The sequence below is a fragment of the Dendropsophus ebraccatus genome, chromosome 2 (genome assembly GCF_027789765.1).
Source record: "Dendropsophus ebraccatus isolate aDenEbr1 chromosome 2, aDenEbr1.pat, whole genome shotgun sequence".
NCBI lineage: Eukaryota > Metazoa > Chordata > Amphibia > Anura > Hylidae > Dendropsophus > Dendropsophus ebraccatus.
In genome coordinates this window covers 192,339,442-192,364,807 of record NC_091455.1, presented here as the reverse complement: position 1 = coordinate 192,364,807, position 25,366 = coordinate 192,339,442, and the positions used below count along the sequence as shown (strand labels likewise).

The following is a 25,366-nucleotide window of genomic DNA, read 5'->3' as shown; positions in this document are numbered from 1 at the left end:
ACAGCGCGGAGAAGAAGCCTGGACAGGTAATGTATGCTGCTGCCCGCCACGCACCGCTATTCAACAGTAGCGATGCGCGGTGGGGGAAAGATGATTTTAGATCTGGCCCTAAATGAACGATCAGCCGATGACACGATCATCGGCTGATCATTCTCTCTATTTCACCGAACGATAATCGGCCGAATCGGGCCAAATGGGGCCGATCCGGCCGATTATCGTTGCTGTGGAATAGGGCCCTTACTTGTCCCCTATCCTGTGGATAGGGGACAGGTTACTTTCCCCTGAACAACCTCTTTCAGTGTTCCACTCCTGCTTCCTCTTCGGGCAGCTCTACCAGTTTGATCTTATTGTCAGAAGTGCAATGTAAAGGTTGAAGTCAGATGCTCAGCTGTCAGACATGGAGTAACATTATTCATGTTAGCCCTGAACCAGCACAGAACCCTGACCTACGTGTTGCTCCTCATAGTCTATGGTCCAGTAGTTTCCATTACTATTTAAAGTTGTAAGTTGCTTAGAAGTGTCAGGTGACAGGAAAAGCCTCCTGGTGACTCAGCAGATCTCAGATACTTGTAGTGTGTGAATTGTGTAATGAGCGGAAGATAATAGGATTGCAGGAAACATAGTAACACTTGTAACTGGATAAAAGCAGAAGCCGACATATGTAAAGCAAGAGCCAACAGCCATGTAGAGGGGGAGATTTATCAAACATGGTGTAAAGGCCCTATTACACGAAACGATTATCGGCTGTCACGGCCAATAATTGTCCTGTGTAATAGAAGGCAACGATCCTCCACCCCACCCCACCCCCCGGACTCACCAGCTTGCGTGTAGTAGTGGCGACAGCAGCGAGGAGGGAACGAAGAGCAAACGGCTGCTGACAGCTCTTGTTTGCTCTTCTAGTCGCCCCAGAGAAGTCTGGCAAAAAAATATATTAAAATATTATATTGCCGCCCAAAAGTTTTACAAATCCCCAATATACACTTATTATGGGACATGCTTATAACGTGCTCTTATCCCTGCACTTACTACTGCACCAAGGCTTCACCTCCTGGATAACATGGTGATGTCACTTCCTGGATAACATGGTGATGTCCTGGATAACATGGTGATGTCACTTCCTGGATAACATGGTGATGTCACTTCCTGGATAACATGGTGATGTCACTTCCTGGATAACATGGTGATGTCACCTCCTGGATAACATGGTGATGTCACTTCCTGGATAACATGGTGATGTCATGACCCGACTCCCAGAGCTGGGCGGGCTGTGGCTGCTGGAGAGGATGAAAAAGCACTTTATAAGCATTTCCTGTGTATATTAGTCATTTGTATACCTTTTGGGGGGCAATTAAATTCTGTAATAAATTTTTTTGCCTGACTTCTCCTTTAAACTAAAACTGCAACCAATCAGATTACACCTTTCATTTTTCAAAAATGTGAGGAATGAAAGGTGAAATCTGATTGGTTGAGCCAGTGTCACTTTACACCATGTTTGATAAATCTCCCCCATAGTATGTACTCCCCTGAGTATAACAGACTGACAGTAGCTGTCACTTCACAGTGTACCTGACACAAACACACTTGTGATGTCACAGCAGCCTACAAGAAAGAAGGTGTCAGAGCAGTTCACATGACTAAAACACACAAGTGATGTCATAGCAACTTACTTGTCTAAAACCCAATTGTAGCTCATCTGATTGTAATAATTTGTGATGTCATGCTAGTGTGCCCCTTTAAAACTCACTGATGATGTCACAGCTGCTTTTCTTATGTCACGGTAGCTTACTAGAAGAAAGCACGCTTGTAATGTCACAGCAGCATGCCTAACACCCACTGTGGATGTCACAATTTACTTGATTAAAAGGGTACTCTGGTGAAAATATTTTTCTTTCAAATCAATTGGTTTCAGAAAGTTGTAGATTTGTAATTTACCTCTATTTTCTATTTAAAAAAATCTCCAGTCTTTCATTACTTATCAGCTGCTGTATGCCCTGCAGGAAGTGGTGTATTCTTTTCAGTCTGACACAGTGCTCTCTGCTGACTTCTCTGTCCCTAACAAGCACTGTCCAGACCAGTAGCAAATCCCCATAAAAACCTCTACTGCTCTGGACAGTTCCTGACATGAGAGGTGGCAGCAGAGAGCACTGTGTCAGACTGGAAAGAATACGCCACTTCCTGCAGGGCATACAGCAGCTGATAAGTACTGAAATACTTGAGATTTTTAAATAGAAGTAATTTACAAATCTATATAACTTTCTGAAACCAGTTAATTTAAAATAAAAAAAGCATTTCCCCTGAGTGGCTAAAGGAGGTGTTACACATTTCTGGAATGGAGGAACAAGGCGGAATCGCACTTCACCAAGGTTGCTAACGCACGGGTTTGGAGCTGCTGGGAGACATTTACCTCCTTGTCAGATTTCCATTCTTTTGGGGTATCCCCATACAGACCCGCAGCCTCTACTGTATGATTCTTCCTCTTCTCCTTCTCTCTTCCCCTACAGACTACGCTGACAGGTCACCCATCTCCCTTATCTCACTTCTCTTTTTTTCTTAATCTTTTCCTTTCTCTCTTTTAAGTTACTGTTTAGTTATACAGCAGTGTAAAACCCTTTGGCTCGGTTCATTGGCATCAGTTTTGCCTATTTCTTGGATTTTATTTTAGCTTCCTCTATCACAATTAGGGCAGTATAGTTTTTTGGGTTCAATAGAGAAGTCCAGCAAAAATTTTTTATTAAAGTATCGTATTGCCCCCCCCCCCCCCAAAAAAGTAATACCAATTATCAACATGTGATGTCACTTCCTGGATAACATGGTGATGTCACTTCCTAGATAATATGGTGATGTCACTTCCTGGATAACATAGTGATGTCACTTCCTGGATAACATGGTGATGTCCCTTCCTGGATAACATGGTGATGTCACTTCCTGGATAACATGGTGATGTCACGACCCGACTCCCAGAGCTCGGCGGGCTGTGGCTGCTGGAGAGGATGATGGCAGGGGGATGCTCAGTGTCCCTCCAGTGCCCTTTGTCCCTCAGTGTCCCCCTGCCATCATCCTCTCCAGCAGCCACAGCCCGCACAGCTCTGGGAGTCAGGGTGTGACATCACCATGTTATCCAGGAAGTGACATCACCATGTTATCCAGGAAGTGACATCACCATGTTATCCAGGAAATGACATCACCATGTTATGCAGGAAGTGACATCACCATGTTATCCAGGAAGTGACATCACCATGTTATCCAGGAAGTGAAGCCTTGATGCATTAGTAAGTGCAGGGAAAACAGCACTTTATAAGCATTTCCTGTAATAAGTCTATATTGGTGATTTGTATAAATTTGAGGGGTAACACAATACTTTAATAAAAAAAAATTGCCAGACTTCTTTAAGTAATACCCGGTAGGCCATGTGAACTTATCAGAAGAGGGGTTCCCCCCAGGGCCGATTCTGCGGTCTCTGCCGCCTCACTAGCGCCCGAACACCCCCCGCCCACCCGCAGCAAGCCTCAAACCCCTGCGCCCACCCGCAGCAAGCCTCAAACCCCGCGCCCACCTGCATCAGCCCCGAATCCCCGCGCCCACCCGCAGCAAGCCTCGAACCCACCCGCAGCAAGCCCCGAACCCCCGCGCCCACCCGCAGCAAGCCCCGAACCCACGCGCCCAACCGCAGCAAGCCCCGAACCCCCGCGCCCACCCGCAGCAAGCCCCGAACCCACGCGCCCACCCGCAGCAAGCCCCGAACCCACGCGCCCACCCGCAGCAAGCCCCGAACCCCCCACGGAGACGCGATCGCCGCAGCGCGAACACCGACGACTCCGGACACTCACCACAGCCAAGTAACCCAGGAGTGCTGCTGAGTGACGTCGCAGGAGCCCATCAGGACGTGCGGACAGCAGTGAGCGCGGGCGGCGGGCCGGCTGTGGACAGGTGAGCGGCTGCACGGCTGCTGTCATTTTTGTTAAGTGAAACTTAACAAAAATGACAGCGGGGTAATATTATGTCGCCCCCTGCAGGACCACAAAATCTGCCGCCTGAGGCGGAATGCTCATTCCGCCTCATGGCATGTATCCTTATGGATTCTCCCTATATAATCTGTATACTTGTGGATTCTCCCTATACAATCTGTATACTTGTTGTGGGCCCCCCTATTCAGCCTGTATACTTGTTAGGCAGGGCTGTATTAACAGCTGCTGCTGCCCTAGGCACTAAGCCTGAAGACACCCCATCTTCACGCACCTATTGGCGATACCAGACCTGACCAATACCACCATACCCCCCACCCCCTGGAAAAGACACCAGATTTACTGGCAAGTCTGAACGGGAGGAGGGAAACAAAAAAATAAAAACAAAAAAAAATGTTTTTTCTGTCCCCCTGCTCCCTGGTGCTGCCCCCCTGCAAGGTGCTGCCCTAGGCACCGGACCACGGGTGCCTAATGGTAAATACGGCCCTGTTGTTAGGTGCTTCCCCTGGGGGCACCTACATGACCTGTATACTTGCTGTGGGTCCCCTTATATAAACTGTATATCTGGGGTTGGGGGGACCTATATACTCGCTATGGGTCCCCCTATTCAGCCTGTATACTTGCTAGGTGCCTCCCCTATTTAACCTGTATATTTGGGGTGGGGGGCACCTATATACTTGGGGTGGGGCACATATATGACCTGTATACTTGCTGTAGGTCCCACTATATAACCTGTATACTTGTTAGATGCCTCTCCTATGTAATGTTTATACTTGTTTTGGGTCCCCCTATATAACCTATATACTTGGGGGGCACCTATATGACCTGTATACTTGTTTTGGCCCCCCTATTTAGCCTGTTTACTTATTAGATGCCCCCCTATATACTTGTGAGTCCTTCTATTTACTTGGGGTGGGGAGGCACCTATATTTCCTATATACTTGCTGTGGGTCCCCCTATTCAGCCTGTATACTTGTTAGGTGCCTCCCCTATATAACCTGTATACTTAGGGTGGGGGGCACCTATATAACCTGTATACTTAGGGTGGGGGGCACCTATATAACCTGTATACTTAGGGTGGGGGGCACCTATATAACCTGTATACTTAGGGTGGGGGGCACCTATATAACCTGTATACTTAGGGTGGGGGGGCACCTATATAACCTGTATACTTAGGGTGGGGGGCACCTATATAACCTGTATACTTAGGGTGGGGGGCACCTATATAACCTGTATACTTGTGGTGGGGGCACCTATATAACCTTTATACTTGGAATGGGGGGCACCTATATAACCTTTATACTTGGGGTGGGGGGCACCTATATAACCTGTATACTTAGGGTGGGGGGCACCTATATAACCTCTATACTTGTGGTGGGGGCACCTATATAACCTGTATACTTGGGATAGGGAGGCACCTATATAACCTGTATACTTGTCCGTCGCCTCTCCTATATACTGTTGTGGAGGCAGCTGTGGCTTCTGGGAACATCTGTCTGGGCTATGACGTCACTGCGATGAGTCACCCCCCCACCAGTACTGTATGTGCCCCCTATAAGAGCTGCTGGTAATACACATCAGGCAGGATTAGCCGGGCCCAGCCCCCCCCTGCTGCTTGTTATTCCGAGGCATGAGCGCACAGGGCAATGACGTCACGATGATGTCAGCATCCGCACACATTAATAGGCGGTGTCAGCACTTGTAGTCCAGACAGAGCAGCACAGCGGGGACATGGCAGTCACCAGAGACGACTACGGTAAGAGCCATCTCTATGGGATTTATAGAAGTACGGAAGCCGGGCACTACTACTCCCAGCAGTTCTCCTGAGCACTCCCACGGATTTACCCACAGTCACTGATCTCCACGTCACCGGGGCGCAGAGTAAACAAGAGGTCACCTTGATGTGACCTATGGCCCCTGAGCACTACTGCTCCCAGCAGGCCCGGAGGTCTCCCCGGAGGCCGGGGGCGCTGGACGAGCTGTGCGGGGCTCCCTGGTCGGGGCAGCACTGGGGGTAGAGGTCCGGCTGTCATCTGCCGTTCTGCCCCGCCCCCTCTGACGTCGCTGCAGACGTCATGTGATTTCCTGGAATCTGGTTACAGCCGGGGAAATGGAAATGTTACACTCCAAACAAGATGCACATTGACGTCAGCAGCACAGCCTCACCACCATCATCATCATCATGCTGCTCCCAGCCCGCACCGACACACACTCTACACTGCTGCTGCTAGACTGCACCGACACACCGGGAAACATGTGGGGTGAGTCACCGGGCCACTGACCGGAGAGACTGCTTCCTGACCGGAGACCGGGGAGACTGCTGCGTGCCGGACCGGAGACCGGGAGACTGCTACGTGCCGGACCGGAGACCGGGAGACTGCTACGTGCCGGACCGGAGACCGGGAGACTGCTACGTGCCGGACCGGAGACCGGGAGACTGCTACGTGCCGGACCGGAGACCGGGGACCGGGGAGACTGCTGCGTGCCGGACCGGAGACCGGGGAGACTGCTGCCTGATCGGACCGGAGACCGGGGAGACTGCTGCCTGATCGGACCGGAGACCGGGGAGACTGCTGCCTGATCGGACCGGAGACCGGGGAGACTGCTGCCTGATCGAACCGGGGAGACTGCTGCCTGATCGGACCGGAGACCGGGGAGACTGCTGCCTGATCGGACCGGAGACCGGGGAGACTGCTGCCTGATCGGACCGGGGAGACTGCTTCCTGACCGGAGACCGGGGAGACTGCTTCCTGACCGGAGACCGGGGAGACTGCTGCCTGACCGGAGACCGGGGAGACTGCTTCCTGACCGGACCGGAGACCGGGGAGACTGCTGCCTGACTGACTGTCCTGACCGGAGAGACTGCTTCCTCACCGGACCGGGAAGACTGCCGCTTGACTGACTTTACTGGCCTGAGACTCTTGACTGTTGACATCTATATGCTGTATGTGTGTGTGTGCGCCCATCTATAAACTTGTGTGTGTATGTGTGCCCATCTATATACTGTATGTATGTGTGTGTGTGTGTGCGCCCCCCCATCTATATACTGTACGTGTGTGTGTGCGCCCCCCCATCTATATACTGTACGTGTGGTGTGCGCCCATCTATATACTGTACGTGTGTGTGTCCGCCCATCTATATACTGTACGTGTGTGTGCGCCCATCTATATACTGTATGTATGTGTGTGCGCCCCCCATCTATATACTGTACGTGTGTGTGCGACCATCTATATACTGTACGTGTGTGTGCGACCATCTATATACTGTACGTGTGTGTGCGCCCATCTATAAACTTGTGTGTGTATGTGTGCCCATCTATATACTGTATGTATGTGTGTGTGTGTGTGCGCCCCCCCATCTATATACTGTACGTGTGTGTGTGCGCCCCCCCATCTATATACTGTACGTGTGTGTGTGCGCCCATCTATATACTGTACGTGTGTGTGTGCGCCCATCTATATACTGTATGTATGTGTGTGCGCCCCCCATCTATATACTGTATGTGTGTGCGCCCCCCATCTATATACTGTACGTGTGTGTGCGACCATCTATATACTGTACGTGTGTGTGCGACCATCTATATACTGTACGTGTGTGTGCGACCATCTATATACTGTACGTGTGTGCGCGACCATCTATATACTGTACGTGTGTGCGCGACCATCTATATACTGTACGTGTGTGCGCGACCATCTATATACTGTATGTGTGTGTGCGCGCCCGTCTATATACTGTACGTGTGTGCATGCGCGCCCGTCTATATACTGTACGTGTGTGTGTGTGTGTGCGCGCGCCCGTCTATATACTGTACGTGTGCGCGCGCGCCCGTCTATATACTGTACGTGTGTGTGTGTGCGCGCGCGCGCCCGTCTATATACTGTACGTGTGCGCGCGCGCCCGTCTATATACTGTACGTGTGCGCCCGTCTATATACTGTACGTGTGCGTGCGCGCCCGTCTATATACTGTACGTGTGTGTGTGCATCTATATACTGTACTTGTTGTGGACAGTGTGTATTTATGGTGTGTGTGTGTATAAAGTGAATATTTGTGAGCACAATGTATATAGAAATAGGAGTATGTAGGTGTATCTATATACAGTATATTTTATGTATGAGTGTACAGTATGTATATACATGTAACAGTTGATGTGTTTGGCTATAACCAATGTGTATGTATATGCTGTTTTGTGTGTGTATATATACTTGTATGTGCATCCATGTAAAGTATTATGTATGTGTGTGTACATATCTATACACTGTGTTATGTGTGTGTGTGTATGTGTATATGTGTGTGTATATATATATATATACACACACCGTATATGTATGATGTTTGTGTATCTATATACTGTGTGTATACAGTTGTATGTGTATTTATTGTATTAGGTGTGTATATACATTATGAGGGAGATTTATCAAACATGGTGTAAAGTGATACTGGCTCAGTTGCCCCTAGCAACCAATCAGATTCCACCTTTCATTTTCCAAAGAGTCTGTGAGGAATGAAAGGTGGAATCTGATTGGTTGCTAGGGGCGACTGAGCCAGTGTCACTTTACACCATGTTTGATAAATCTCCCCCTTAGTGTATATACTATATGTACAGTATATACTATGCTATACACAGTTGCCTCACACGCTCACTGTGCTGACCAATTTGCTGATTGCTTTGGCTGCACATGTCATCTCCACAGGCCTCTGAGGCATCATGGGAATTGTAGTTTTCAGTGTCCTGCTGAATCTATTCTCCCCCACAGCTAGATATGGGTGGGATCTGCTGATCGGTCTGTAGGGACTATAAAGTAACAGCTCTGGATCATCTCTTCTTATGGCTCAGCATTGGCCATTCCTCTTGCCAGGACAGTGTGACCCCACATAGTCTCTCAGCCTATGTTACTGTCTTGGCAAATAATAGTGGTTCCTAACAATTTCCAAGATCTCCGCTTGCTGTCATTGAACAGGAATCTGCATTGCCTAAATATGATGTCAGAGGATTGTGTGATTGCTGAGGGATGACGTCACCTTGTTTGCTGCTGATTCAGATGAGTCAGCGTTGTATATGCTGCATTGTGTTAGTCATTGGATATGACATAATCAGGTAGGGGTTGTGTAATATGGCTGGGACGTAATGGGCTTCAAGTACTTACTGATATGAGATGCAAAGATCCAGCTTCAGGGCTAGGGAACCTAGGCTCTCCAGCTGTTGCAAAACTACAACTCCCATCAAGCCTGGACAGCCGAAGGCTGCCCAGGCATGATGGGAGTTGTAGTTTTGCAACAGCTGGCGAGCCAAGGTTCCCTACCCCTGATGCTAGGTATATATCTATAGAGAACAGCAGGGGGCAGCTTCACACTACAGATACTACATCCATATGATGAAACTAAGTATAACGTCTTTATTTTGCAGCTGCCACAGGAGAGATGCCAGCACACCAGATACACACACCGGGCACTGGATTGCCTCAGGGAATAGTGATCGCAGCTTCATCCACCAACATACATATTCCTGAACAATTGGCAGAAGAGGCAACAAGGAAAAGGGAGATGCGACTAATGAAAAACAGGTAAGGGCATGGTTTGCAATTAAGCTCCATTCACTTCAATGGAACTGAGTAATGCTGCGTTTACACGTAACGATTATTGGCCCGATCGTACGATTTGCGATGTCGGATTTACGATTTTTTTTTTTTTTATAACGAACAGCGTTTAGACGGTACGATATATCGTACGAAAATTCGCACTGCGATCGTTTTGCGATCGTTTAATCCTATCTTACACATTAGTTAAATCGGCGAACGACTGTTCACACGGAACGATTTGCGAATTTTTTGCGTACGATGAACGACGATTTGCTGACCTGATGAAAGATCACGATGTACGATTTATCGTGCGTCGTTCGATCGTTCGCTGCGTTTACACGTACGATTATCGTTCCAATTCGACCGTTATCGCGCAAATTCGCACGATAATCGTTACGTGTAAACGCAGCATAACAAAACTCCATCCCAAACTTGAGACAAGAGAGGGGCTGTCTCTGGAAGAAAGTGGCCATGTTTTTGTAGCGCTGGATAACCCCTTTAAGCAGCATGATAGAACTCTACATGCCTCCAAAGTTACCAGTGCTCGGCCTGAGCTGGTCAGGGCAACCTGAAAACCAAGCAGTGCTGTCATAAGCCATCTTGGAGTTAAAGGGAATCTGTCAGCTACAATTCACGTTCCAAACTGCTGACACTGTTAGATGGCTGTTAGGACAAGGAGACACATGGTATTTTTATATATCTCTCTGTGTTTCCATAATGTAGAAAAAAATGTTTTAGGGTGCCTTCACACGTAACGGATCCGCAGCGAATCCCTGCCCTGTACACTCTATGGGCAGACAAACTCGCAGCGGGATGGACATCTCACTGCAAGTATGTCCACAGCTTACCGCGTTACCCCGTCTTCACATCCCGCTCAGCCAATCAGTGTGCTGTGGTGGGACAGCCCACTGATTGGCCAAGCGGGACGTGCCGGGAGCCATAGAAGCAAGCCGGAGCGTGCAGAAGGTGATGTATATGCTCCGGCGGGGGGGTTAACGGGGCGGGCTGCGGACATACAGCGGGATATCCATCCCGCTGCGAGTTTGTCTGCCCATAGTGTACAGGGCAGGGATCCGCAGCGTATCCCTTACGCGTGAAGGCACCTTTAGTGCCCTATTCCGCTGGACGATTATCGTTCAGATTATCGTTAAATCCAGGGGCGGATTAACTTTACTATAGGCCCCGGGCTGTTAACCAAGCCTGGGCCCCCCCCCCACCCCACTGTAACTATGGCAGCACTAGCCTGGCGTTCATAGTACAGGGCAGATAATGTCATGATGTCCTGATTTGTGCAAAATTGCCATAAAAAAAGTGATTTTTTGCAAATCATGGCAGAAGTGTAGCCAGGAGACAGTACACCATTGAAAGTATAAGTCTTTTTGGGTGGCCATGGGCCCCCCAGGAGCTCAGGGCCCCGGGCTGCCGCCCAAAACGCCCCTATTATAATCCACTACTGGTTAAATCGTTCGAATCTAAACAATAATCATTCGTTTGAATAGCAGTTAACGACCAACGACTGAAAGAGAAATCGTTGATCGTTTAATAAGACCTGGACCTATTTTTATCGTTACTCATTCACATTGAATAAGAAGTCGTTCGCAGTAGTAACGATCATCTTTCCATGTAAATGAGCAAACGATTTCAGGTCTTTCGTAATTGCGGTCGTTTGGATCGTTTATCGTTAACGATTATGCAAATGATAATCGCCCGGTGGAATAGGGCCCTTATTCTATAGAATCACCTCCTCACTCCCCCTCCTCCCATACCTGAACCTGCTTGAGACTCAGCTTCCAGGTGTCAGTCGAGCAGGGAAGGGGAGAGAGGAGGCGTTACAGCTATTCAGGAGCTTGGAAAAGCCTCTTTGACTTCTTGTGAAAATATTTTTCTACATCATGGAAGCACAGACAGATAAATGAAAGGTACGAAGTGTCTCCTTTACCTAATAGCTATGTAATAGTGTCAGCAGTTTGGAAAGTGTATAACAGCTGACAGATTCCCTTTAATACAGCTAGTTGTGTTGAGCGGGTGGCAGATGCTATGGCGCTGTTCAGAAATGAACAGGCACAATGCTCAGCTGATCATCATCACACCAACTATGCTGTATACAGCTAGCAAAGTTCCTGCCAATATATATTCCAAATATACCACTTCATCCTCCATCTCCTCCTAATTTATATTGCTGCCTGCTTGAAGTTACACAGCATACAGATGGTACTATGACTTGTTTCTGGACATGCCTATATTGTGCTTTTGTGAATATCAGGATGTGTCCATAAAGATATCCACAATAGGTGCTGGTCATAGCTTCCCTCTTCTCCCTCTGCTCGCTGATCTCTGCACAGGTCACAGAGCTTGCCCACAACACTTCCACTAGTCAGCACCTCTAGAGTCATTGAGGTATTGCTGAGCTGCAGCATGCGTGTCTCCTCCCTGCCCTGCATGGTCGACGCTAATCCCTCAATCAACATAAATCATGCAGTCAAGGAGGGAGGCCTGTATGCTACAGCTGCTCACCATAACCTCCATGACTTAAGTTTGGAAGGAAAGTATGATTTTGTAACTTCAAAAAGCATCCATCTAAGAGATTGATATCCTTTTTTTTATCAGCTATCTCTTGTTTAACCTCCTCCCGCCGCTCCACAGTAAATTAATGTTGCTGCAGCGACATTAATGTACGATCCAGGATGACACAGGCGCAGGAGCTGCGCCTGTTTCATCCGTGGCAGGACCCAGTTAGCAGTGATAGCCAGGGACCCGCTGCCACTCTCAGCACCGGAGAAGGGGCAGACCTAGGGACATCAGCTTATGGGATCATTTTGTCTCCCATTTTTGCATGAAGTTTGTTTAGCACTGTGTTATATGGCTGTTTGTGTATTTCTGGCCTGTGTATCTAAATTGTATCCTCATGGCTGTGATTTCTTTCTTTCTTTTTTTTTTTTATTTGTCTATACACTAAGACAGTCTTTGTCTCCCTGCTTCTGCAGTAATAAACTCACAAGTACTTATATCATGCTGTTCTCTCATGACTTGTGCTCTTCACCCATCTTTGACTCTTTACTGTATTAATAAAGGAATATTACTGTGTTTAAATAAAAAATATATATTTCTGGGGCCTTTGAAAAATAGAAAAATAAGTACTTGTACTTGCCTACCCCTGGTCCTCTGCAGCTCTCGTTTTGGTGCTTTTGTCACTACCTGCTTCCAAGAGCATTTGGTGCAGGACCTGCCTTCTCAGCCAATCAGTGGCTGTGACAGGACACTGCTTTGGCCTACAATTGGCTGAGCAGGCAGGTCTCAATCTCAGAAGCAGGAAGAAGATGGGGGATTGGAAGAAACTTAATAGGAGCTGCAGGGGATCTGGAGTAGGTAAGTATAATTTTTTTTATTTTTCAAAGGCTCCAGCAAAACATTAAATTATGTAAAATGTCAGAATAAAGGGGTATTCCACTCAAACATAACTTTTCATATGTTCCTGTCAATTATGAACCTAACAACTCATTCCTTGTAACTAATTTATTCAGTCTCCTTATCCCAGTTCTGAGCTGCTGCTTTCTGCTGAAGACACAAAAAAGTGTATGTAAGCTTTTCTCTCTGTCTCCCCCTCCCTTGTCAGACAGCTGATTTAAACAAGTCCCTGGCAGGCTGTATCTGCAACTCAGTACCTTCTTTGTAATGCTGGGAGGGTTAATGTGAGATCACTTTGCCGATGAACTCACTGTGATTATCCCTCCCTACATTACAAAGTTGCAGATAGGGACTTGTTTACATCAACCGTCTCAGATAGGAGGAGTGGGAGACGGAAAGAAAAGATCACACAATTTTTTCTTTTCTGCAGAAAGCAGCAGCTCAGAACTGGAGGAAGGAGACTGAATAGATAATAACTATGGATTGAATTCTTAGGCTCTGTAAGTTAGGGGCTGCTTATTTTGTGGTTGCTGCCATATTTACATACCATATTTTATTTTGGCTCCAGGGAAGCCGCACGGGAGTGTCGTAAAAAGAAGAAAGAATATGTGAAATGTCTTGAAAATCGCGTGGCTGTACTTGAGAACCAAAACAAGACTCTGATCGAGGAACTCAAGGCCCTCAAAGATCTATATTGCCATAAAGGAGAATAACTTTTTTTTTTGGCTTTGGACTTTGGTTATGCCATTAGCCTAAACGGTTGCATTTTGGACTCCCGAGTTGGACTGTGATGGATCTGGGGGGGCGGGGGGAAAGAAAAAAGTACCGATCCACAAATCAGGAGTGTAAATGAAAATCAGAATAATTTTATTTCTTTGTAATATATTGTATTTTATATAATAATTTGCATGCACCATGTTCTTTGGTATTTTTTTTGCCTTTCACCGCTTGCAGGTCAGCAGCGAAGGTGCGTCAACTCAGGAGAAAAAGAGTACTATGAATGCCTAGGGAGCCGCAATGCCAAAATGGGCAGCTGCTGAAGGAGCTAGAAGCTTCTAGAAAAAATGTGTGCAAATAAAACAACCTCATAAAGCAGGGATAGGGAACCTGCGGTTGGAAAACTACCATACCCATCATGTTATGATGGGTATTGTAGTTTTGCAACAGCTGGATGGTGGCAGATTTCCCATCCCTGCCTTAAAGGACAACTCCGGGCAAAATGTATTTTTTAATATGTTATTACATAAGCAAAGTTAGACAAATTCCTAATGTGATGTCACGACTCAGTCTATACCTAAAGGGCCCAGCAGGGGGCGCAGTATATGTAGAAATTAAATTACATTAAAAAAAATTATAACATCATCTTTTACTTGTAATTTCTACATATACTGCGCTCCCTGCTGGACCTTTCAGGTATAGACCGGGTCGTGACATCACATTTTTTTTTTTTAAAGAAAAATTTAAGCCTGTCTGATCTACAAAATTAAGGTAAATAGCACTATGTCTGCCTATCCCATAATTAGTGTACATTAGAAATTTGTCCAACTTTGCTTATGTAATAACATTAAAAAATACATTTTGGCCGGAGTTGTCGTTTAAAGCTTCGACATTCCTAAAATATATAGCTCTAGTTTCTCACAAATTGGCCTATGGTATATATCTTTTATAGTAAATAGGAAAATCAACGTTAAAAAAAAAAAGAGTAAAACTCTATGTATATAATATTCTACAGACGGATAGCCTTTTTCACTCATTTGTTGTACCGTGAATGGTGACACGTACAGTTTAATATATATTTTTGCTTATTTTAACCAATTTTTAAAGTAATTTCTTGACTCCACAACCCACGATGTACCTCAGGAACTATGTGTAATAAGGTGACTGCTTTTATGTATGCTGGTCCGTAGCCGGGCAGAAATCCGTGTAGCTAACCAGATGGCTTTCATGAACCAGATATTGTATTCTTGTTATAACTACCAGTGGTTTATTTTTACTTCCAACCATTTCCTCAGATGTATTTGGTTTTGTTTTAAAATAATTTCCATGTCTCTTTCTGTTTTATAACTTTTTTTATGTGACACTACCCATAATGCTTTTCATATTCTAATGTATTAAAACAAAATATTTGTAGCACATGGAAAAAAATGCATTCAGAGATGTTTATTGTGGGGGGGAAAAAAGATGAATTATTGGATTACATGTGAGCAATAAGCAAAAAAAAAAAAATCAAAGTTTGCAGACAATATTTCGCTTTAAGGTGCATCCAACTTCTTCAGCCACCGGTAATCAAATACAGCACGATAGGGTTGGGATGAACTTGAGCCTGCTTGAGGTTCGCTATAATATATTATAATATATATACAGTGGTGCCTTGGATTACGAGCATAATTCGTTCCGGGACTGTGCTTGTAATCCAAATTCACTCTTAAACCAAAGCAAATTTTCCCATAAGAATTCATAGAAATGCAGACAATTGGTTCCACACCCCAAAATAATGATTTATTATTCTGAATAACATGTAAAACTAATGAAACAAACATTCAGAAACAGCAGAATATGTGATATTATAAGTTACTGTACAGTAATGGAGAAGATGGAAAACACCAGGGCTGACAGAGACTGCAGGGAGCAGGAAGGAATGAGCAGGGCAGATATGGGCACAGTATAGCAGCACTCTCTGTCCGGGGAGAGAGGGATTACAGCTATGCAGAGATTACCTCCACAGTCCTGTCCTCTGATGCAAGCCCCAGCCTGAAGTGGATCTGCTATGATTTGGAAGGTGAGGGAGACTTCTTGGGTCAGAGTACAGGGCTGTAGACCCCGCTATGCAGACCATGCCCCTCCTCCACTTGCACTCCCAACCAGCTCTTAAACCAAAGCAATGCTCTTAAACCAAGTCACAATTTTGAAAAACTGTGAGCTCTTAAACCACAACGCTTCTAAACCAAGGTACCACTGTGTATGTATATATATATATATATATATATATATATATATATATATATATATATATATATATATATTTAAAGGGAACCTGTCACCCAGCATTCCGGTGCAGGTCCCGCTCCTGGACCCGGTCCCGGGACAGATATATATCGCCGCAGGCAGCCGTGTGCGCGTGCTCCAGAGATGAGTCCGACGCTCATAGACAATGACAGCTCCAGTCATTCTCTATGGTCATTGGACTCATTTCATGTAATTAGCATACAGCACGTGCTCACCTTCCGGCGGCAATATCTCCGTCCGGGGACCAGTCCCAGGAGTGGGACTTGCAGCAAAGGGTAAGTATCCGGGGCTCCATCGGGGGGTTGGGCGGGCTCTGCGTCGGAATACCGGGTGACAGGTTCCCTTTTAAGGATGAGCGAATTTACAGTACTAGCAAAGCATTTCGCTAGGCTCGACGGTCATCTTCCCAGCCTGCTGCCTTTGAACTCCTTGACGCTCCTCTCTGGTGTCTGGAAAAGCTGGATCCAGTCCTGGGAAACTGGAAGAAGTTTCCCAGGACTGGATCCAGCTTTACCAGGCACCCAGTGAAGAGCGGCAAGGAGTGCAAAGGCAGAGGACTGACAAGCCTACCGCCGAGCCTAGCGAAACGCTTCACTTAGCTAGTATTGTAAATTAGCTGATCTCTAGGTTTAATGTTATAATTTAACTCTACTACTAGTTGTTCACATAATCATAATGATCTGTATAATATATTTACAGCACTATATAAGCTAAGTGGTAAAAAATATAACTTAAAAACTAGGTCAAAGGCTTCTTGTTTCTTCCCCCTCTAGTGCAATACAAGCATGTAGAGTACAGCCTTATGTCTCATGTGGGAAGGAGCCTGACTATAAGGTGGTACTGAACAATGGTTCCTCACATTTGCATGTGTTTAGTGAATGGGGTGAATGTGACCTGCAGATAGTAAGAGCCACGCTGAACGCACGTCATCAAAACAATGTTGAGGAACCAGTTAGTGCAAGGAGGCTGTTGACATTGTTATGTGAAACCTGTGATACAGTTACTAGTGATGCAAGTGTGTGTGGGGGATTACGGTAAAACATACTTGTGAAAAGCCCCACCTGCTCGGGTAAAAATACTATCATACTTTGTGAGGCTTTAGATGACATTTCAGAGACTGAATACATTATGTATCATTAGAAATATACCCCCATGTAGTGTTTAACCTGTGGCATTTCAGGTTAGGCTGGGTTTACACTGCATTTTTGTATACGCTTTATGGTAAGCCGGATGCAGTTGTGTGCATCTTTTTGGATCTGTTTTACCATTGACTTCCGTTATTAAAAAAAAAAAAGTGATCAAAACGGTCCATTTTTAATTTTTTTTTCAGGGTACATGTGGTTGACTATGTTTTTCTGTAGGTTAAAAGTAACAATTTAAAGCGAATGTACCATCAGTACATTCGCTTTAAGTTTTGCACATGGATAGAACAGCGCCGATGCCGCGGTCCATTTTTTGAACCGCGGCCCAGTTTCTGCATATGGCACCATTCTATTCCTGGGGGTGAAGCACTGGAGGTAGGCTGGCCTGCCTCTAGTGGGAGGAAACCCCGCCCCTCTATGTCGCAGCTTTATTAGAATGGGGGGGGGGGGGGTTCCTCACACTGGGCGCGATTCGGCCCGCCTCGAGTGCTTCACCTCCGGTTACTGCCTGGGAATAGAACTGCGCTGTATATGGGAACCGGGACACCGTTCAAAAAAAGGATCGGTTTCCCCATGCTGGCACTGTTCTATCCATGTGCAAAACTTAAAATGAATGTCAATCCATACAAAGGTAGACACCTCGGCACTTCCGTATGTCTGAATAAGACCATGGACTGGTGTATCCCCAAATACCACTTGGGACCGCAGCTACCGGTGGTGCTCTCCCGCATATAGTAAACAAGCTTCTATGCAATCATGTCCAGAAAGGAGAAGCGGGGACACTCACTGAATGTAGCAAAATATAAGTTACTTCTTTATTCCACAAACAGGCAACTCATGAGATCAGTGGACGAGCAGTAGGCAACAGCTGTTTCGCACGTCACAGCGTGCTATGTCACAGCCCTAAAACCTAATTAAAAAAGACTAAACATATCCAATAACCCTCAATAGAGAATATAGGAAAAGACGTAAAAACATCTATGCACAATGCAACATTACATTCAGATGAAACAATACTATATACTAGATGGTAAAACAATTTTTCACCAGCAGGTACCGTAAATCCCTAAACAATCATTCAGACCTAAAGGGCCAAGTGCCTCCATCCGCAGAATTAGGTCTGTTTCTTTCTGTGACAATCTGACATCACGGTTACCTCCTCCTGATGGCAGCTTCACCTGTGTCAAACCCATAAAACATAATTCAGAGGTATGCCCCGCATGGACTGTACGCATGTGTGTGATCAGTCGAGGGCACCCTTTGCCTGTTTTTACAGACCTCACATGTTCGGAAAAACGTACATACATAGATCTTTTTGTCTTTCTTAGGTAGTAAAAACCACATGTGCAGATCAATGCATATACTACATATGTAGTGCGACACGTTAGAAAATCTCTCACATCCCATGATTGACCTCCCAGAATAACATGTTGAACATCATTTAATTGGGCACAATATTGGCAATGGTGGCATTTAAAATCTTATTGCTACTTCTTCCCAACCATGTCTTCTTCTTCTCCTGGGCCTCCTTATCCCTAAATCTACCCCTCACTATTTCATCCCTCAAGTTACGGCATCTACGGAACGCTATTAGGGGGGGGGGGGGTAGGACTGTGACATAGCACGCCGTGGCGTGCGAAACAGCTGTTGCCTACTGCTCGTCCACCGATCTCATGTGTTGCCTGTTTGTGGAATAAAGAAGTAACTTATATTTTGCTACATTCAGTGAGTGTTCCCGCTTCTCCTTTCTGGACTTAAAACGAATGTACTGATGGTACATTCGCTTTAAAAGTGGATCTGTTAAATGGACTGCAAAAACACAGTGTGAACACAGCCTTACCTTTTAGCCACTTGACTACCCATCTAGGTGACCACCAATGTACCACATGCTACATAATGAGGCATAACACAATCTACAAATAATAGAGTCCCTACGCTACAGTAAATGATATAAAAAGATTATAAAAATTGTAGATAGAGAATACAAAAGAGAGTCAGAGTACAAAGCTAAGTACAAAGTACACATCTTGTGCAAGCAAAAGCATATATGTCATACATGTACCTGCATTTTACACTAACATTTCAGGATAATCTTTTGAGTGTGTACATAAGGATTAACATTACATCTGGCCATTACATACCTTATGGCATTGTTCACCAGTTTTCCCTTCAGACGCCATCTCATTTTCAGTTGCCCTTGAGCTAGTGGGTGGAAACTAGCTGCTATGATGTCTTCTGTGTACTGCAAACAATCAGAAGAGGTGATCCAGCTCCACTATATCTCTATAGAACACTAGCAGAAGAAGAAAGTAGGACATTATAGAGCAGTACTTAGCAGTGTAAGCTAGACTCCAACAGTGGGGTGAGATATAACGATCACTACAAGCTGCAGCCATGTCTCTTCATCAATGCCACTTCTTGCACTGCCATAGATTTCAATGGGCATCCGGTAACCTGCAGCCGCCTTCTATAAATTTTTTGTTTTCCTACCCTAAAGCTCTGTGGGATGGTTGAATAGTATAAATCACATGCATAGAGTTATACTTCAAGGCCTGCTTATCATAGAATAGGAATCCCACGCCATCCTTATAACTTCAATTCTATGAAAAGAACTATCTCCTTCCAAAACTAATACCCATACTCTAACATGACTGTAGTACTTCCACATCTGGCCTTATAAAATGGACTCCATGCCCTCTACTAACCAGATATGTGGAAATAACACTACAAAGAGGCAACGTATTACTGTGTTGCTCAGAATAAATCTGGTGCTAACTTCTAATAGAACAGGAAAGCGTAATCCAACACAATAAGATGAGCTAAAAGCAGATTCTTTATTGTAGAAAAGACATAAACACAAGCACTTGAAGTAGATAAAACATCTCAGAAGTCTGATGCATTTTGGCAATTAAGCCTTAATCATGGCTGTGAGTAAAACTTAATTGCCAAAACCCGTCAGTATTTCAAGGTGTTGTATCCACTTCAAGTGTTTGTGTTTGTTTGTTGTCTACCATAAATGATCTGCTTTTACCTCCTCTTGACATGTTGAATTCCACTTTCCTGTTTTATGGTAATTGGGCTGCAGCCATTTATGCTCTGAGTGGGGTTACCTGGGAAAACCAGAAGCACACCAACAAAACCCAGCCCATTAGCCCATTATAAACGCTAACCCAGCCCATTGAAGATAGGGAGGACACATGATCCCAGACACGGAAGGTGAGGGCCAGGAGGAAGTAGCGTGTCAGAGTGGACTCTGTTTAGCTCCTTTTTTGCATCCAAAGAGGGTGAGCACCAAAACCGCTATGAGTGGGCTATTACATGGTATAAAAAAGATTTAGGAGGAAATACCCCTTTAATCTTTAAAGCGACTCTGTATCCACAATCTGCCCACCCCAAACCGCTTGTACCTTCGGATAGCTGCTTTTAATCCAAGATCTGTCCTGGGGTCCGTTCAGCAGCTAATGCAGTTATGGTCCTAAAAAACAACTTTTAAACTTGCAGCCCTGTGCCAAACTGGCATGGCCTAGACTGTGTATGCATTAGGCTGGTACAACCTCTCTGTCCCTCCTCCCCGCCCTCTTCATCATTAGAAATGCTCCAGGCAGATTGTCTACTATTCATCACTTGTGAGAACACGGCACATGGGCTGGATAGCACCTGTGCAGTTTTCACTGCAGAGGAATAGGAAAAATCTTGCCAGTGGCATTCTTAATGATGAAGAGGGTGGGGAGGAGGGACAGAGGGGTGGTGCAAGGTGGTCACAGACACTCTAGGCCACGGCCGTTTGGCACAGGGCTGCAAGTTTAAAAATTGTTTTTTTAGGACAATAACTGCATCACCTACCGAACAGACCCCAGGACAGATCTTGGATTAAAGAGTAACTGTCACGTTTTTTTTATTGCAGAAATCAGTAGTATAAGCGATTTTAAGAAACTCTGTAATAGGTTTCATCAGCCAAAAAAGCTTCCTTCTGTACTCAAGAAGCAATCTCCCAGCCTCCCCCCCTGACTTCTTATCTGTGCATTATCAGGCAAACACGTCTTCATTACAGAGAAGCCAGTGAAGACGGGTTCTGCTCTCTCCATTGTAAACCTATGAAGGGGGGAGGGGCTGAGGGAGATGAGGGAGCAGGAAGAGGTGACATGAAGGTCAGCTGTTTGTAGACTCTCTGGGCACCTAAACCGCAGGATTCTGGGGTCAGAAAGGTCAGTGCTTATCTATGAACTTACTGAGAGAAGATTGCAGGGTGTTGTGCTTTGCAGGACTGCTCCGTGCTCAGTTACTCCTAACAGCCCCTCCCCCCTCCATAGCCACATAATGGACACAGAAATCCTGCTTCTTCTGCACTGAGGGGGGAGGCTGGGAGATTGCTTTTTTAGTCCAGAAGGAAACTCTTTTAGTACATAAAACCTATTACAGAGTTTCTTAAAATCGCTTGTACTGTTGATATTTAATGTTTTCAGAAAAATGACCCTGAAATGACAGTTACGCTTTAAAAGCAGCTATCCGAAGGTACAAGTGGTTTGGGGGAGAGAGATTGTGGGTACAGAGTCGCTTTAACTTGACATTTAAATGGAAACTATCAGCATGTTAGAAGTATCTAACCTGCTGATGTGTCCCTATAGCACTTAGGGCACTGAAGATGAAGGTAATTTCTTTACCATGATGCTCGGCACCGTTTTGTGTAGTTTGTAGTTTAATTCATAGGGGCCCAGCAGGTGTGTAGGGCTGGCCGGCTTTACTAAGAGGTGTGCACCTCTTCAGCTGGAAAAAAAAGGGTAAGGCATTATCTAAAACTGGCATCTTGTTAAATGTCCCCCCCCTGTGTCCCCCCCCTGTGTACCAATGTGGTCTCTCCAGTGACTGCAACTCTGCTACCTCTGAGGTGAACTCATCTCGGGAGTGACAGCCTGCTCAGCCAATCACTGGCCACGGCGCTTGGCTGAGCAGCCTGTCACTCCCAAGACACTCTCAGAAATAGCAGAGTTGCAGTCAGCGGGGGACACCGAAGAGGCTGCATCAGGACATCAGGGGAGCACGGAGAGGTAAGCATAACATGTGTATTATGTTTACCAACAGGGCAGAAATGTATTAAAAGAAAAACGTTGAAAACGCTGGATAACCCCCTTTAAGTTTTGATGTTTCATTTTCTTGGACTTTCTCCTGCTTAGACCACCAAAATAGCACTATAATCAGAATTATGATCAAGGAGACAGTGGGGATGGGATAACCCCTTTAATTGATTGAGATAATTATAAGATTTTGTTTAAATTTAAAAAATTTTAACAATGTTTTTAATGTATTTCATTAGTCAGATTGGTTCCTTTGTTTGAAAATTGTTATGTGACACTGTCCCTTTAAACCATGCCCCCTCTTATTCCTAAAATTATTGAATGATTTAAAAAATGTATTCATTTGAAAATGTTATGGTAACTTTGATATTCGTAATCAAATACAATTTGCACATGGAATGTCATGACTGAAAGCCAACAGGAACTGGAACCAAATAGCTGCAGATTATTGTTTCTGCATTGTACTGTCCTACTGTCTGTCACTTTGGCTAACCGTATGAAAAGGACATGAAACGTATTTCCAAGCTGCTCTTACCTGCTGCTGACCAATGGGATACACAGGAAACGCATTGATCCTGAGCCAGCAAGATAAAGGGTGAAACTACCTGCAGTGAGAACCAGTGAGACACGACATGCTGACCCGCTCCTTTCCTGGATTCATCTGTATACGTGACAAATCTCAGAACCCCGTACCTTTATACAGCTCTCAGGCTATGGTGGAAGTTGTAGTATCTAAGAGGACAACCCTATAATAAATCACTGTGTGCAGGGTCGCCTGGTGGCTGCAATCTGTGGGTGACAACCATCAGCCCTGATGGTCCAGCAATACATCTGTCTACAGCGGCAGTTATCAGAGGATTGTACTACTGTACTACAACTCCCAGCATATCCTGAGGGCTGCAGACTGTCAGTAAATGCTGGGAGTTGTAGTGCCTGCAGCTGTTGTAGTTGGGTCCTAGGTGCATCATACACTGGATGCTTTGTGGGAGATCAGAATACATAGATCTGTGGGGGCTCAGTGCAGGGAAGTGACCCCAGAACATCACTAATAGGTGGATAAAACAAAAACATCTACCCCTACCATATTATCACCATACTGTACCTATCACCATTCTGTCACACCTACCATATTATCACTATACTGTCACACATTTACCATATTATCACCATACCATCACACTGTTACCATAATATCACCATACTGTCACACAGTTACCATATTATCACCATATCATCACACTGTTACCATAATATCACCATACTGTCACACAGTTACCATATTATCACAGTATCATCACACTGTTATATCAGGTGACTCACAGGGGACATCTTCTCTGATCAGAGTTCTTCCCTTTTCATCTTCTTCTCCATCTGCCCTGGGCCATCATGAGAACTTCTTTGAGCCCCTAATCCACAGAATCTGTCAGAGAAACATATTAGGCTTCTCACTCTGGCACCATACTCATCTCTCTACAAACTGCACATCTGTATTGTCCCCTTTACACCCTCATTTAGTGGGTAGGCTGACTCTATATGACCCCCTTTATAGTATATACCCCCTCCGTGTAGCCTCCTTATAGATGGCCCCTATGTGTATTCCCCCTTATAGATGCCCCTGTTATCCCCCTTATACATGCCCGCCCCCCGTTATCCTCCTTATAGATGCCCCCCTGTTAGCTCCCTTATACATGCCCCCCTGTTATCCTCCTTATAGATGCCCCCGTTATCCCCCTTATAGATCGCCCCCCTGTTAGCCCCCTTATAGATGCCCTCCCTAATATCCCCCTTAAAGATGCCCCCATGTTATCCCCCTTATAGATGCCCTCCCTAATATCCCCCTTATGGATGCCCCCCATGTAATTCCCCCTTTTAGATGCCCCGCATGTTATCCCTCTTATACTGTAGATTGCCCCTATGTAATCCCCCTTATAGATGTCTCCTATGAGCCCCCTTATAGTTTGCCCCCATGTAATCCCCCTTATGGATGGCCCCCTAATATCCCCCTTATAGTTTGCCCCATGTAATCCCCCTTATTGATGCCCCCCTGTAATCCCCCTTATAAATGCCTCCCATGTAATCCCCCTTATAGATGCCCCCCATGTAATCCCCCTAATAGATGTTCCCCCCATGTAATCCCCGTTACAGAAGGCCCCGTGTGCAGATAAAAAGAAAAAAATAATCTCACCTAACCACTCGCTCCCCCGTCGGCTGTCTTCTCTTCTTCCCCGGCTGACGCTCCGCTTCCTGGGGCCGGATTCCCGCCCGGCACATACACATCAGGAAGCTCAGTGTGCATTGGGGCCGGTACTTCCGGTACAGGGAGTGTCTCTAAAACGCGCTCCCTGCCTCTAAAACGCGCTCCGGCCCCCGGCGCACACAGAGCTTCCCGATGCCCCCGGGATACCCCCCAGGGAGCGCAGCATCAGCTGGGGGCCGAATTGCCTCTTGTGACCGCAAGACCTGCGGCAGCACTGAGGAACTGTCGGGGGGCCCTGCTGCCCGACAGTCAGTGTGCCACATCAGCATGGGCGTCGGGGCCTACTGGAGGATCCTCTGGTCCTCCGGTGGCCCAGTCCGGCGCTGCCTAGCAACATTAACCCTGTTACTGCCCCTTCAATGCATTTAAAGCACCCTGACTGGGGGATATCCTATGCTATATATTGGCAATCCTAAGGGTCTTAGGTGCTTTCCAAGAGACTGATGCTTACATCGCTCTTTGTATTGGACTATTTAGTGCTGTGGTACATTTAGCTTATCAATGACTAATTGTATCTGATAATATACACTGTAAATAATTATCACTGAATGCATAAGGTATTTCTGTTCTACATCATTGGAGGTTAACTACAATACTAGGGGCATCATCGGGGTTAACTACAATACTAGGGGCATCATGGGGGTTAACTACAATACTAGGGGCATCATTGGGGGTTAATTATAATACCAGGGGCATTATGGGAGGGTAAGTACAATACCAGGGGCATCTTGGGGGAGACAATACTTTGCCTTGCCCCGGGTTCTGCCGGCCGGGATTCCATAGAACACAAGGCAACGTATATTTTCGTAAAAAGTAGCAACAACGGCCGTACTTTAACGAAAATATACTTTGTGTGAACATAGCCTAACACACTATATACTTGTATGTTTTACTCTTTATGTTTCTTCATTTTCTTTTACTAGATAAGACACACAAGAGACCGA

General features: G+C 45.7%; 1 protein-coding gene across 2 annotated transcripts; it reads left to right on the top strand.

Annotated features, from left to right (window-relative positions):
- Positions 1 to 5,628: 5,628 nt before the first annotated feature.
- LOC138783800 (cAMP-responsive element modulator-like) lies at positions 5,629 to 15,090 on the top strand. Of its 2 annotated transcripts, none has more exons than XM_069958940.1 (3): positions 5,629 to 5,718; positions 9,369 to 9,525; positions 13,514 to 15,090. In XM_069958940.1, the coding sequence occupies exons 1-3, from the start codon at positions 5,694 to 5,696 to the stop codon at positions 13,656 to 13,658; spliced, it is 327 nt and encodes a 108-aa protein (XP_069815041.1). In that variant the 5' UTR covers positions 5,629 to 5,693; the 3' UTR covers positions 13,659 to 15,090. The 2 variants fall into 2 exon arrangements, with proteins under 2 accessions (XP_069815041.1, XP_069815040.1); XM_069958939.1 differs by lacking the exon at positions 5,629 to 5,718 and adding an exon at positions 6,059 to 6,223.
- The last annotated feature ends 10,276 nt before the right edge of the window (positions 15,091 to 25,366 follow it).